At 35.2% G+C, this 16,776-nt stretch overlaps 1 protein-coding gene across 1 annotated transcript in view; it reads left to right on the forward strand.

The window, feature by feature from the left end:
* LOC131029004 (uncharacterized) overlaps positions 1-16,776 on the forward strand; it is a 143,854-nt gene that overhangs the window by 49,445 nt on the left and 77,633 nt on the right. Inside the window, exons 3-6 of the mRNA XM_057959384.2 lie at positions 5,530-5,596; positions 5,887-6,031; positions 6,206-6,346; positions 14,435-14,574. Coding sequence (XP_057815367.2) covers positions 5,530-5,596; positions 5,887-6,031; positions 6,206-6,346; positions 14,435-14,574 — 493 coding nt within the window. The remainder of the gene's footprint in view (positions 1-5,529; positions 5,597-5,886; positions 6,032-6,205; positions 6,347-14,434; positions 14,575-16,776) is intronic.

The raw sequence follows: 16,776 nt of genomic DNA on the forward strand, positions 1-16,776 counted from the left end.
ATATTCCAGAGGACATGTGTCCAAATAATGCAATTATTTCATTGGTCAGAATTAAGTTTGTTATAACAAACCCTAATTAGGGTTTCATTGTAAATTCTCAGCCATTGATCTCAAAGTGATCTGAGCCATTGAATTGTATTGAGGGCGCTATATAAGCCCTGGCTCCTCATTTGTAAAGGCTAATAGTTGGTCAATGATAGCTAATAGTTAATAGTTAGTAATAGAGGCCAGAATAGTAGAATAGCAATTAGAGTAGATTAAGAAGAGAAGGCAAGACATTGTTGCCTTAATTGTAAAGACTTCTTTTCATTGAAGATATGGTGGAATATGTTGTTTCTTTGCAATGTGCATGGTCTCTTGTTGAATCTTCATTTTTGATGATAGATGATTAAATTGAGTGAAGAAAATTGTTGAATGCACCTGTGTGGAATCTGTCTAGTCCATACCACTAGCCTCTTACTGATGGTAAGTGCGCCCTGCGTGGTCAACTGGCATAAAATGAGCTTAATCTGAAGTCTTTACACGTCTATTGTTCATACATTATCTTGAATGGTGATCATTGTCAGATGGTGTACGATTTGAACATATTGGAAGCATCCCTTAGAAGATCGCACTGAGTTGGTGTTGAATTGTTCAACTTGATGGTGAGACCCAGCCCAGTAGGACTCCACCTAGTCATTCATCCATTTTCTCGCATTCTAAGTAGTAGAGTAGATGTCCTGAACCCTGCATCTTTTGTCATTTGTTTGTCTTCCAGTTAGTTAATAGGACTTGTGATTCTAGCAAATCAGATGTTTAGGTCATTGAGTGTAAGTCCCCTTGTGATTCCAGCAAAATCACATCATACCGCGAAGAGCTTATCCACGAGTAGAGATCCTACAAAGCAGAACCTTGGAGTTGCCTTGACTGATCCTTCGGCGAGATCTTCAGCAGTCGGGAACTTTGTTCAAGAGAGGATAAGGTACCTTTTAGGTATTTTATTTTGTGTTTGGTCGTGTACAAAATACACATCAACAGGTCCTTTCTAAGTGGGGGTCTAGATGAAGACATTGTATGATGGTTTTGTGAAAATTGAGGCAAATAAGAAAGTGAAGGTTGCTGCAATAAGACACTACAAATACAAAAAAAAATTAATATTTGAGAATTTGTGCATTCATTCTCATTGTACATTTTTTTCAAAAAAACTAAGGTAGGGTTTGTAAATTTTTTTAAAAAGAAATGTAGGGTTTGATCAAAATTTCAAACCCCACTTTAAAAATAAATAAATTTATAAACCCTACATATAAAAGATTTTGGAAAAAAATGTAAAACTTTCAAATGAAATGAATAGAAAATGAAATATTTGCTTACAAGAAACAAAAAAAACTCAAAAAATCAAATTTACCTCTTACAACAAGCTTGAAATGAGCTGCAAACTCTTCCTTTCCAACTCTTGATGCACCAAATCAAAGTACAATGCAGCTCCAATGTGATGAATGGATGAAATCTTGAGCTTCCTCCTTGCTGGTTTTTCTTCAATGAACCCTTGTTTCTCTTCACAACTCACTTTTCTCCTCCTATTTTGCCAAATGAATGAAATGAAGTTCACTTTTAGGGGCATAGCATGATAAACCAAAAAAAAACATCATAAAAAACCTTTTAAATTGTGTTTTTTTTTTGACTTTCATTATGCCCGACGCCGACCGAGTCCAGCCGTTGGGACTCACGATTTTGGGCGATTTTGGGAGATTTCACCGAGTTGGCGATTTTGGCGAGTTTGACCCTATGGACTCGTCCGAGCCTGGCAAACTCAGGGAGGGCAACTCGACTCGGGAATCGCCCAAACTCGGTGATTTTGGGCGATTCCCGTTTCTCTGATGCTGATCCATGTCTCGAACTTTGTGACAGGTACTCTCTGATGTTTCAGTTTCTGGGTTTTGTGCAATTTTCTCCTTAAAAATCGTTTATGGGTTTTGGCCAATTTTTCTCCTTAATAATCGTGTTTTGTTTTGATCGATTTTTTTCCTAAAAAATCGTGTCTGAATTGTTCTTGGGTTTTATATTTTTTTAAGAAAAAAAAATATTGTAAGGTTTTATAGTTTTTTCCTCAAAAAAAATAAATTGTTTTGTGGGTGATCTCAGCATCACATCAAGGGTTTGGCGATTTTTCCCACAAAAATCGTGGTTTCTTGCAGTATGTTTTGGGTAGCAGTACTCATCTACAAAAGTTCTTGGCAATTTTTGAACAAAATTGTGGCTGTTTTTGTGAAGAAGTTCAAGTTTGGCGATTTTCTCCTCAAAAACATGGTTTCAGTTTGAGAAGCCGTTCTCGGTATCTTTGGCTATAGGGAGGGACAGTTTTGTTGGACGAATCTCAGTTTGTTTTGGTTTTCTTGGTCATTTCCAGAAGTTATGCAAAATCAGGGAGGGTCTCAACAACAAGCTCATTTTGTAGAGCGTTCTGAAGAGGACACAACTTTCTCTATGCATTCGTGACCAAAAGGGGGCAGCCTTCTATGCATTTGTGGCCAAAAGATGTGCAGATTATGTCTTTTGTAGGGTAGTTAGAACGATGACCATTAAGGGAGGGTCTTAAAATAATGTAATGTTTCTTTAATGGTCATCTTAGTTTAGGTATTTTCTAATTTTGGCTTCTGTACACGATTGTTTCATTTAGAATTAGGGAGGGTCTCAGTAGGAGGCTCATTTTGCAGAGCGTTATGAAGAGAAGGGGGCAACTTTCTCTATTCATTCGTGACCAAAAGGGGGCAGCCTTCTATGCATTTGTGACCAAAAGACCTGCTGTTTATGTCTTCTGTAGGGTAGTTAGAACGGCGACCATTAAGGGAGGGTATTAAAATAATGTAATGTTTCTTTAATGGTCATCTTAGTTAGTTTAGGTAGTTTCTAATTCTAGCTTCTGTTCACAATTGTTTCATCTAGAAACCTCGTCTGTGTAAATCTATTAAGGAGTCTTCGTCTCCTTTGTTTAATACATCGATTTTCCATAACAGCCCGTGCCATCCATATGAGGTGGTGTACCTAGTGAGGTGTCCTATACCCGTTCCCCTTTCATCTTGCCATCCATCTCTCACTTCCTATGATTGGACTTCTTGGTGTATTAATTCATCATGATAGAGGGATGAGGTGTATTCATAATAGGGTGCCACAAAAGCCCATCTCTTTTAAGCCCAAAGGTAGTACCCCTTGTACCCCCTTGGCCTCATGGGATCATTCAGTCACCACCATGAGGTGGCGTACTTAGAAGAGTACCGCATCACCGTTCCCCTCCTTGTAACACCTTATTTCCCCTAGCATGGCCGGTTATAATAATCAGACAGAATATATAGAGCATCCTATATTATATCACGTATCCTATACCTTTATATATTAAACAGTCATAAGCAATAACATAATATGGATCAGTAATGAACAGATAGAAATAACATTCATTATGCTATATTAAGTAATCATAAGCAGCGTTATGTTATTAGTCAGTAGTATGCAGATGCTAATAGTATTCATTATGCTGTATATATCACAAGAAAACCCATACCAAATCACAGATACAATACCAAACTGTTGTATGCCTGAATTGGTTATCAATGTCAGATCTGATCTCTCATTTTTGTCTTATTTTCTGATTATAGATCAGATGGTTATTTCCTATTTTATTGCTTAATTGATGCTCCATTTCAAATGAGTTGATTTCCCTTTTATAGCTTATCGAGAGAGTCACAACCTTCCACAAATGTTTCCTTAACCCTCCACCCTTGGTCGTTGATTTTGAGTCCCTAACTCTTCACCCTTGATCGCTGATCTTGAGTCCCTAACTCTTCACCCTTGATCTCTGGTCTTGAGTTCCTTTTTAATTTTAATTTCATGTCTTTAATTATTGTTGCCAATGTTTCTTAATTCATCATTATTTAAATGTCTAAATTATCTTAGCGATCTCGATAAGGCTGTGATTAACTTGTCAAGGCATGACATAGTGATATTTTCTCTTTAGAACTTGTACGGTAGTTAGAAGAAAAGCCAGATAAATCTATTGGTGTCAGAAATTGTCAGAAGTTGTCCCTCTAAACATGGGGGTTCCTTTATAGAAGTGTCGGCTGGCAACATAAAGGAATAATGCACCAATTAATACTACTGTATTATTATTAAACTGCAGCAATGATTTAATATATTAGGATATGATGTCTTCAAATGAATCATTAGAAAATATAATGGAATAATATATATTATTTACTGTATAACATATTATTTGTAGAAGCAATTCTGATAAATATATCTGAATGTCCTTAAGACTGTGAACTCTATAAGTTCATAGATACAATGACCAACCGAAATTCAGAAATCTCTATTTCATGCCCTTTGGTCATTTATTTCTATTTTATAATTATTAAATTATATTATATATGTTTTTTTAAATTTTTTTATTATTTTATTATTAAATCCCATTTAAGAAGGGAATACTACAATTTGACATGAAGTGAAATACCAAAGTGGGATATATGTAATTTATTAATCAATTAATACTCAAAAAGACAGTCTTTGACAATGAGAAATGATAAACATGTACAATCATCCCAAACTTGTATTGGCAGTATGACTCTTATCCTGGAATAACAACTATGCATTTAATTTCCAAATTGGTCTTTTCATTAGCTCTATGTACACCATTCCTCCTCTCCTTTGTCATAAAATCATTTATCCATTTAATTTGTGAATACTCTAACATCTGAATGTGGCATCTTTTGTGTGGTGTCTCTCACCCTATTTCATCATCTTCAATATTGTTGCACTTTTACCCATAGCCCCAAAAATCTTTTGGGGAAAAAATTGGCAAACTAAAAGAACAAGAATTTTGGGAAAAAATGGGATTTAAAGGGGAAAAAATCGGATTTTAAAAAACATTAAAAAATGTTGAAAAAGAGACAAAAACTACTTGTTTTTGAAATTTATTCATAGAGATTGCACTATCATAAGAAACTCTAAAACCTTCATAAACTTAATAAGACCTCAAAATAACAGCAATAAACATGTTTGCATCTGAGAAAAATAAAAAAAAATGTTTAATCAGAGAAATTTTCAAGTAGAATCTAATCAATTCAGACCTGAGTATTTCAAATAATCTAGGGTTTATTCCAGCAATTGTAATTAATGAGATTGATCATATCAAATGATGCATCAACAATTGAGGTTTTGCTAAAGTGTTTCCACTCATTTGTTTTCAATTTTTTTTGCTCTTCCAGTTTGGGTTTGGTTTTCAAAATTCAGAAAAATATAAATGAATCAGAAAGTTGCACAAAATATTGTATAATTTTAATTGGGTTACATGGCAATAGAAAAAGTCTTGTCTAAGCGATACAATGAAGATCTCTAGTTGAATTGGTCGAATTGATTTATAAAACATGCTTCCAGATGACACTTTTCCAATCTTTCTAGTTATGGCTAAATCTCTAAATTGGTTTTGTCTTTTTCGAAGTGAAGTTATTGCTAATTGTCTTATTTATGTTCCATTATGCATGTAAAATAATGAGATGGCAGCCATTGGGTATCGTCTCCTGGTCCTCTATCACTTGGTTATGAAAGGGACAGCTGGAATTCAATCAAGGTATTAATAACAATCATCCTGGCATTCTTGCGGTAGAAATGCAGATGTAAATTTTGGTGGGCATGCTAATTTTCTACTAGTGGAATGCATAAAATATCCTGTCAAAGACTCAAACGTAAATAGATGATGGAAAATATTGCAAGAGAAAAGCGTTTTAAGTCATCAGAACTTAGAACTAGCATGAATGGTTAAATGTTCATAATTGTTTGTAAATAGTTTTTTTTTGGAAGGCACGGTTGCATACATGTACACAGAGGTCTGAATTCTGCATCATGTTTTCTTCTTTGCAGGATATGCATGGTTTGAATTTTGAAGGCAGTCAGCGTACAAGTTTCAGCTCCACTACAAGTGCAGTAGATTATCCACAGATACTTAAAGAACCGGGCTATTCATTTGTTGGCATGCACTGTATTTTTGACTGTTGCAAGGGTGCAGGTAGTTGTTTCGACAGAAAATATGGGTCCTTTTATTCTCATAATATGCTAATAGGCTGCCATGAAGACCCTTCCGATTGAGACTTATTGTTTTGAAAATAAAATACATACGCATCATTTATGGATTCACTGATTTTGGTTGTGACAATATTTTACTAACTTGAGTTTTTATCAGCTGTGACTGTGGTAAAATTTGGGCACTTGAGATCGGACTTGCTAGCCTATGGTGTATCTGATGGAAGATTAGTAGTCTGCACAGTTACTGAACCACCAACTATACTGCACCAGCTAAAAGGGCATTCAAAGGATGTTACAGGTTGCAAAGCTGGTCCAGACTCCAAACCATAATGATTTAGTTTTATTATAAATAGAGTAATTATATACATGGTTGAAGTTACATTATCTCCTTCCAGGTAACTATAAACTTGTGGCTTAGGAGCTAGATATTGTAATAACCACATCTGGTTACTAATAATAAGTTTTTTCTTTCACTATTCTCTTTCCACTACAACCCACAACACTTAAATAAGAGCAATTTCATTCATTAATACAAATCCTTCTTATGGATACACTATACATCCATTCACATATACCTTCAAGAGATACAACCAGTAAACTTCTTTCACACATAAGGTCGTAAAGGAACATCATCATATCTTGCAAAACTCATCACATCTACAAGTCATTGAAATGCACAAAACATATAATAAGATGCTAATAACATAGATTAATACAGTATATAAAGAGAACAAGACATGCCAAAAAATTTCAGTGCATAATGAGATCTTAGAACAACAATAACTTGCATGCTACTAGTGAAAGTTGGCTAGGTCCTACAATATGGTTGGTTGTTATTCATAGAGTATGTTCCCTAACTTTTGTCTTTCTAGTATGAGCAATAAATTTATCTATTGAAATTGTTGTAGGATTTATTAGAATGATTATCATCTCAGGATGAAAAGGACAAGCTATGCGTGTTGCAATAAAAGATGACTCCTTTATTAGACTAAATTTTGGCATGTCGTGGACATCTTATAGCAATATGTACTTTAACCGTGTTGTCCTATGAGTTTATTTCATGTTGAATTTGTTGGTTGTGTTACCACCCACTCAGACAGATTTAATGACCTATACATGATCCACTAGATTTTAGGTGTTTGGTTTTGTTGAACAATAAGTGAAAAATACACCTCACTTGGACTGGCTTATAGACGATGTGAGTAAGCATTCAATGACGACCACCACCCCCACAAAAAACAAAATTCCTCACATCTCCGCGACGAGGACGTTTTTGGGATGTGGGGATGCAGGGGAGACGCCCCGTTGTCACACGAGCTCCCTCGGCTTGGAGACTCATAGGAGTCCCTCGATTGACATGGGCATGCCTAGGTGTCTTTTGTAGCGGTCAAAGGAAAAAAGTGATTTTTTTTTTTTTTGAAATTGCTGCTCAAGCCCCAAACCTAATGACCAATCGACCTCGCCAATGCTTTCCAATCCCTATAAATCACCCCATAATCTTCATTTTTACACATTCATTTCAGCAAGGTTGAAAAGAAGCAAAGGAGTGAGTGAAAGAGTGAGAGTGAAGTGCTGCAAGTGCAAGAGGGGGGAGAAGGAGCAAGAAGAAGAGGAAGAGGAGGGATTCTACATAAAGTTGGAAGGATTTTTCAAGCATAAGGTAGGATTCTATGATTGTTTATGATTTTTTTAATTTTTTTTTGTTAGATTCATTATCCTATTCATATTTTAATTTTATTCATAATTTTATAGGCATGGTTGCAAGTGCATATTGTCATCTATATTCAACATTGAAATTTGAAAAAAAAAATCATATTCATAGACATGGCTTTCATACTTTTTATTTATTGTTATTCAAGTGTAGTTTATTGTTTTACAAATTGAAATTAGTAGTTTAATTGTCAAACTAGGATGAACTTTTGTGTATCCTCTGCTTCTGCACTTCGTGGAACCTAGAGTAAGAAAACCAAAAGTGAAATCCTTGGTTGACAAAAATTAAGATCAAAGATTTTTATTTGTGTATCCTTTGCTTCTATGCTTCATGCAACTTGAAATAAGAAAAAGAAAAGAAAATATTTGTGTCTTAGTTCTTTGCATTATGATGCTTGCATAATTTGAGTTTGAGTTTTAAAATTATAAACTTATAAATTTTGTATTGTTTATTGTAGTGTCACAATGAGTTCTCATGGCATGAGTGATGATGAGGTTGAGGTTCAATCTCAAAGTGAAATTGAATCCAATTATGCACTTTGAGGCTGAGACTAAGAAGGGTGATCATGGTAGTGAAACCCAAACCACTAGTTCCATGGCAAGTACAAATTGCCCCTCCACAATATTGGTACCTTTTACTAAAGGGTCCTTTGATCCATGTAGTAGTGGCTAGGGGGAAACATAGGTCAAGAAGTGATGCTCCTAACCCAATTCAACTCGTAGATGAGGGATGATGTACATGATGCCATTGGAAAATTCTTGTTTACCAATGGCATACCATTCCATGTGGTTCAATCTTTTTATTATAAGGAGGCGATGACAATGATAGCATGGGCAAGACCATCATATGTGCCACTAGGGGAGACAAAATTAAGGACCACAATCTTGGAGAAGAACTATTCCAAGATAAACGTGTTAATGGAGAAAATTAAGGAATGTTGGATGGCAACTAGATGCAGTATAGTCATGGATGGGTGGACAGACATTAGGCATCGTCCGCTCATCAATATTTGTGGTTACATGTACAAAGGGGCCATATTTTCTTGAGGTAGTTGATTGTTTAAGGCATTGCAAAGATGTCGATTTTCAGATTCAGATCCTCAAGGTTGCTATTGAGGTGGTTGGGCCACAACATGTGGTCCAAATAGTGATAGATGCAGCCCATGTGTGCAAAGCTGTAGGGAAATTAATTGATCTAGCTTATAGACATATTTGGTGGACTCCTTGTGTACATAGCATGAATAATTTACTCAAGGACATGTGAAAAATTGATTGGATCAAAGCAATGGTCAATGATGCTAGAGATGTACAAATGCTTATCTACAACCACCACACTTCACATGCACTCAAGAGCTTCTTTAAGAAGGAATTCTTGAAACTTGTCGAGACTAGATATGCATCCTATTTCATTCTCTTGGTGAGAATGCTTGAGTCGCAAGAGGCATTGCAACTAATGGTTATGACAACCAAATGGAATTGGTGGGTCAAGTCCAAAATAGAGTAGGGGAAGAGGGTGAAGGATGTAGTGAAGAGTGATGTTTTTTGGGGTGATGCAAAATATATAATGTCCTTCGTTACTCTAATTTTCCAAGTCATTAGATATGGGGATGCCAATGCACCTAGCCTTGGAGAGGTGTATGAGTGCATTGATATTGTGCTTGATCAAATGAGGCCTATGCATTGAACCCCAAGTGGTACAAGGAAAGGCTTGGTAGAGTTACACCCATACATGATGTTGAGGTGAAGGTAGAGTTCTTTAGGGCCATTGAAAAGATGTATGATCCTATAGAGGGTGACATAATTTGTATCGAGTGGACAAAATTTGCTACTTAGGGGTTATTTTGAGGCAGGCAAGATAAATATGGCAACATGGCGTAGGAGGACCCAATTTTGTTGTGGAATTGTGATGGACCAATTTCTTTGATTACCACTTTATTAAAGGGGGTTTGGGTTGAGACCTTGTTTAACCTTGGTACAAGTACCAAGTGTAGTGAATGTGTTGTTTCCACAAGCTATTGCCAATGTGATACAAAGTATTGCCTAGGCAATATCTTAGACATGGAGACAAGTTGTTGCTTCTGAAGGACATTAAAAGGTTGAGAGACATGTGATTGCTAGACAAGAGGCCAACTATTGTAATACCCTGGAAGGAAAGGACTTAGATTGTGGTGGAAAAGAAGGTATTGCCTTTGGGAGATAAAGAGCTTCCATATTTGGATTCGTATTGAAAAACTATGCAAATTTTAAAAAAGGGACCTCTTTTTAAGTTCAAACTTTATACTTATAGCCCATGGAAGTCGTAATAGTGAGACACATAAGCAAGTTATCACCTAGTCAATACCTAAGGATGCTAGATTGCGAGGTGTAGTATAGAAAAGATATCATGTGTTGCCAAGACGATACCTCAAGTTGAGTGCAAAGGGATGCAAAACTATTGCTATGGTGATAACTCAGAAAAGGGCCATGCTAAGTCTTTAGGCTATTGCTCCAAAATCCTATAACATGTTTCACTTTCAAGGCTATGGCTTGTCATTAGGAAAATAATACCAAAGTTCATTTTTAGATTATGGAGGGTTAAATGCCAATGAAGGATAGTGGATAAGCTCTCTTGCACATTGGGCTCAATGTAAATCCAAGAGGGTATTCCTAGAGGTGATCCTAAATGAGATTGAAGATGATGAAAGGTAGCACAATAAAATATCTTTGTTGTTGTATCTAGAGCAAGTTCAGCCCCAAAAGTTGTCATTGGGTTAAAGAATAGCAAACTGCACATATACCTCTTATAGAGCTGATCATAACATCATTGCATGATATGCAAGTTGATGATACAAGGACATGATTCATAAAGCATTTATGCTGGTAATTCTCATAGACATGATTTTCGTTTTTTCTTGTTGTGGAGTGTGATTTTTTAGGAAATGGTATAGGAAGAATTCCCATGTAAGAAGTTGGGCCTATTGCTTTTGAAAGCAATCAGCTGAAGTTTACAAATCACTTCAAAACCATTTATGAGAAGTAATTGTTGGCTATTCATCATGTAGTGAGACAATGGAGGCCATATTTGATGGGTAGACACTTCAAAGTTAAGACAAATCATGATAACCTAAAATATTTTCTAGATAAATGGTTATTCTCTAAGGAGAAACAAAATTGGGTCACTAAGATGTTGGGTTATGACTTTGAGATTATCTATAAGAAAAGGGAAGGAGAATATAGTATTTAATGCGTTATCTAGGAAGGATGATAGGGATGAGGTATTATTGTGTGCCATTTCAATATTACAAGTAGAGTGGGTTGAAGAAGCCAAAGCATAATGATGGAATGATATGGCTACATGAAATCTCTTTCAATAATTGTAAAATGCTCATAGTAGTTCAGATAAGTTTTGTTGGAAGGAAAACTCTTTGTGATATAAAGAAAGATTGTACCTATTCAAGAATTCCACCCTCAAACATAAGATTCTTAAGCAGCTTTATGGTTCTCCAGTTGGGGCCATTCAAGATTTTTGAAGACATATGATCGAATCAAGATTTTTTTTTTTTGGAAAGGGGTTAAAGACAATGTCCAAATATATGGGCAAAATTATTGGTATGTCAAAGAAATAATGGGGTTATAGTTTAGGCACTTAGTCTTTTTCAGCCCTTAGTTATTCCTAGCTAGTGGTGGGAAGAGGTCTCCACGAATTTCATCGAAGATCTAAAGGTAAGAGTGTCATAATGGTAGTAGAGGATTGCTTCATCAAATATGGTCATTTTATTGCATTAACCCTTCCTATTATGATAAGTACAATGGCAAAAGAATTTATAGACAATATACAAAAGTTACATGGTACCCCAAGTGTTATTGTTAATGATAATGATCCTCTTTTTACTAGTAACTTTTAGACATCCATTCTTTTGTTTGGGTGCTCAATTGGTTTGTAGCTCTCCATACCATCCTTAAATGGGCAAATTGAGGTCATCAATAAGTGCTTGAAAAGGTATCTATGATGTTCCATTTCAAATAAGCAATCTCAATTGGTGGATTGGTTACCACTAGTAGAATAGTGGTATAGTACTTCCATAGTTCTTCAAAGAATGCCCCCATTCATGGCACCATATGGATACCATCCAACACATATCATATCATCATTGAAGGTGACACCAAGGGTTCAGGTTGTGGAAGACCACATGACTTATCAACACTAGGTAATTTCTGGACTTAAGAAGAATTCGACCATGACACAAAATCAAATGAATAATAGGCTCACCAATAATGTAGCCAAATGAGTTTTGAAATATGTGATTGGGTTTTCCTGAGATTTTAAAGTTATAGGCAAATGCCTTTAAAGAAACAAACAAAGAATAACAAGTTTTCACCAAAATATCATGGTACATAGTAGATTTTGTAGAAGTTTGGTAATGTAGCCTACAAACCCAAGTTACCTCCAACAACAAAGAGACGTGCCATTTCTCATGTTTCCTATTTAAGATGATTGGTCAATAGATCCTTGCATAGACAATGGTACTAGAGCTAGATGAAGAAGTAAGAGTCATCTTAGATGAATAGTTAATTTTCCATAACTGTACATAGAAGTTGAAGACTAGGATACTAGGACAATCACAAAGTATTACATTCTGTGGAAGAATTTTTTGGTTGAAGATGCCACATAGGAAGGTAAATATTTTGACTAGAAGCATCCATTGATTAGCATTGAGTATAATGCCTCTTTGAAGAGGGGGGGCATGCTATGCCCTTAACCCAACAATTGTAATGGAACATGTGTAGCTGACATATGACTTATGTAATTATTTAATTAGTCAAGTTGGCCTATGGGATATATTTTGGTATCCAAGTTAGCCTAGGTGATATCCAAGGCATAAGTAGGGTATAGATAGGAGGTAGTGAGTGTTATTTGATCATGAAATTGTGAATTGTGTTTGTATTGGAGACTTTTGGAGGTTTTCCCTCTTTAAGTGACCTATTACTCTCAACTTTGCAGCAGGTTTTGTGCAAGTTGTTTCTTTACATTAGTAGTTATTGGGTCCTCTCTCCCGTGGGAATAAAAATCTTGTAAAGTTTTTCTATAGCTTTGTACGTTTTGATGGAATTTTGCATTTGATCCATCTTAATGTTTTTGGATTTGTAAATGTAACTTCATTAGTGAAAGCCATGTACCATGTTTCATTTGCAGATGATTTTTGTAAAAAAGAGCACAAATGTTTTTTCAGAGACAAAAATTTGAGGTATTGAAGATATACTAAGTGTTTAAAGCTCTTGAAGAAAATTAAAAGGAGAAGAAAATCAAGGTGTTGAGAACAAACAATGAGGAGAATTTTGTTTTGCAGTGTTTGAGAAGTACTGTAAGGATAATGGAATTGCTAGGCAAAAAGACAATTCCATGCATCCCTTCACAGAATGGAGTTTCCTAAAGAATGAATAGCATGTTGATGGAAAGGGCTAGAATTATGTCTAGAAGTCCCAAACTAGAGCAAAAATTCTAGGCAAAAGCAATGAATTCTACTTGTTATCTAATCAATAGACCTCCTACTTGATAAAACCCCCAGGGAGCTTTGGATGGGCAAGAAGCCTTCTCTTTGACATTTATAGTATTTTTTTGTGATGCATATGTACACATTTCAATGGAGAAGGGTTCTAAGTTGTACTTAAAGTTGAGAAATGTATCTTCATTGGTTATGGTGATGGTGTGAATGGACACCGATATATAGCAGGTAGTTACATCTAGACCAAACCTCAAATTTGAGACTAACATAAACATACATTCAAATGGGTGCAGGATTAATCAAGCTTTAGAACCTTCCTCTTTGATAGAGCTAGGGAATCCACATCACCTTGCACTTTGGCATCTGCAAGGTAAACCAATGTTCCTCACACATAATTCACCAACAGAAATTGGCACTCAACTAGTCATAAACATATTCATACCAATTAATTCACAAAAAGTGCAATTAATACCAACATCTCATTAATCAAAGCATTTAATCATAAATGCAAGGACACTCAATCCAAAATGAACAACCCTTTTCTTAAGTTTCTGACCTAGAATAAATTAAAGCAGGACTGTGGGTGTCATAAAAGTGAGTTTTATGGGGATGCAATGGAAATAAGTTATAACCACTATATGTAAAGAAAGCTACATATGTTATCATCTTTAGAACAATCATGGCATGGTATTTGCATTTTGGTGTGATAGTTTTTGACATCTAAAAATCGAGACCAAGAGCTTACTTTATGAGTTAGTTGTATGTTTAAGAAATTGATCTGGATATCTTGTAAGAAGTGTTGCACCAAACTTTATTTTTCTCACTAATCTGCCGACTTCGTTCACCTATCCTTAGTCTTTTCACATTTAAAATAGTTTGTTCCCTCTTCTCTTTGGTGTATGTGATAAATATGCAAGCTTCAGTTTTCCTGTCTATAAAAACTTAGATTGACCTCTGATGCATGCAAGTGAAAAGAAGTTTAATAAGAGTTAAATTATTATATCTCTCCCTACAATAACAAGAAGGAAAATTAAATGAAGACAAATTCAATTATGAATTATTTTTCTTTAATGTAAAAAGGCTGCACATTTCAGGGATTCCATTTTTGTGATAATCTAGTGACTGAGATCATAGATGCAATAACCATTTTCATTTTTCAAACTAGTTAAACTAACATTGACTGTTTGTTTCAGATTTTGATTTTACATCCAACAATCAGTATATCTCTTCATCATCAACGGATAAGAGTGTAAGAGTTTGGGACACAGGAAAAGGACATTGCATAAGAGTTATATACGGGACCACTCCACAGTTATGTATTCGTTTCCATCCTGTGAGTTACCTCTATCAGATAAGTTGTATGGATGGGTGTACCAGGATTTGGATAATTTCTTTTATTAAAAATGTCCTCATTAAAAGTTTTAGCTCAAGGCATTTGGTTGCTTTTCCTTTTCTTTTTCACATTTGAAAGTGTCCACATGGAAACTTATGAATCCTATTTTCTTTTATCTCATGCATCACATGTGGTTTGAGCAACTTGTGGCAAGTATATGCTATGACAACATTTTCTGAGCATACTCAGATAGTGTATTAATGCACATGGTAATGTGAATGCTTGATTATGAATATTATGAATCACTGGGAAAGAATAAGAATTTCTTATTGTCTTGATGCATTCACTTTTGACACTCGATTGAATTTTGTGAATAAATTCTTTGTGTTTGTTTTGTCTATATATTTAATATTAATGCAGTAAAATTGAGCTTGTTTTTAGTGCTTATAAAACCTGGATGCCTAACAGCTGAAATTATTAACCATGATAAATCCAGGATCAAACTTTGTTCAGAAATCTTAGGCTCTAGTTGGGGACTGTGCACAATGCTTGAGTTTTTTGTCTTTCTTATGCAATATTTTAGAAATGAGTCACTGGCAAATAATATATTTGAACTTGAAGGGCATTAGTTATGCACACCTACAAGTTTTGGGCTAATGAGCAAGTTTCTTGCGTGATATCAACTGAAATGATTCATTTCTAGCTTTTATTGAAAATCAATGAATCACATCCATAGCCAAATTTAGAAAATCTCTTATGAAGAAATCTCTTAACCCCGACACTTGCATTGAGCATTACAATCTAGAGTCAATATTTTTAGTTTTCAATGTAATTAGGCATGTTTTTTCCTACCTTTGCAAGATATACACAACTTTGTCAAGGGCTATTATTGGATTCATGAATGCTTGAAAGCAGGTGAGGCATAATTTCTAGATAAAACCATTGATCTTCCCTCCATATATTGAAACCGGGCTCCTATGGCATTTTCATCTTTTGAATTGTGTTCGATTTAAACCTGATTTAGAACATTCTGGTTTGAGATGATGCTAGATGAAGTGCAATGTTTATGACTGTCACACATTAGGTGAGATTAAGTTTTTTCAGAAATAAGAAAAAATATCTGGGTTATATCCTTTAGTACTAGTATTGTGATGGTTAGTGGAATCTCTATGACCATCGAAAATTACTTGAGATTGAGATTTTCTTAAATAACAAATATTATAGGGGTTTTAGTCAATATAACTACTGCCATGATGGTCAGTGGAATTTATATGCAACAATCACAATTAGATGTGATTGAAAATTGGGCAAGTGGACAAAAGTTTTAGGGGTTTTAGGCTTCATAACTATTACCATGATTATGTTTTCTACCAATAACTTCCCAATTCATGGCACAGTGCTTCTGCCTATTATACCTAATTTATTAAAGCTGTTGTTTTAAACTTATTTATAGCAGTAGTTCTTGAAAGGATCCTCATTTTAGTTGCCCAAATTTTTAAAGTTTCCATTTTGTTCCTTGGCAAGACGCCCCTTTGATTCTGATGATTGTAGATGGCTAGTTGTAGATGGAATGTTCAATGTTCGTTTCACATTTCACTTTATAAGTTTTGATTTCCAAATATTTCATTATTGAATGTTTGTAATATTAGTCTCTTCGCTCAATAGAATGTAAGTTTATCTTTTATAAAATAGCTCTATAAATTTCAATCTTTCACATATTTTAACTAACCCCTAGCTATATTATGCAGTTTCAATGTTTCTTGTTTCACATTTCACTAAAGAAGTTAATAAAGCTGCCCCCAATCTTCTGTAAGAAATTTGAGGAGTTTCTTATGTTTGCTTGAGCTGGCTCTTGTATCACCTCCATGTTTTTTGAGTTCCATCTCCTGCAGCACACAGAGTGATCGCAGACCTGTGTGACTTTTGAACCAAACTTGGAGAGGGTAACCAATTTTCCTTTGAGATCAACAAATTTTGCCTTGAGGGAACCGATCTCTGCAGCAATTGGTCACACTTAGAACAGTTGTTTTGAGCAGGTTGAGTAATGGAGGTGGTATCCATGCTCTCCAACTTTGTATGGGGATAATTCATCGTTTAAAAAAGACTAGCACCTTCATTATCAAAATCTTCCTCATCATCCTCAGCACCTTTATTTTCTCCCTCATTGTCTTTGTTTGCCACAGTCCTAGAGTCACTTGAAGT

The sequence above is a fragment of the Cryptomeria japonica genome, chromosome 1, assembly GCF_030272615.1.
Source record: "Cryptomeria japonica chromosome 1, Sugi_1.0, whole genome shotgun sequence".
Classification (NCBI taxonomy): Eukaryota; Viridiplantae; Streptophyta; class Pinopsida; order Cupressales; family Cupressaceae; genus Cryptomeria; species Cryptomeria japonica.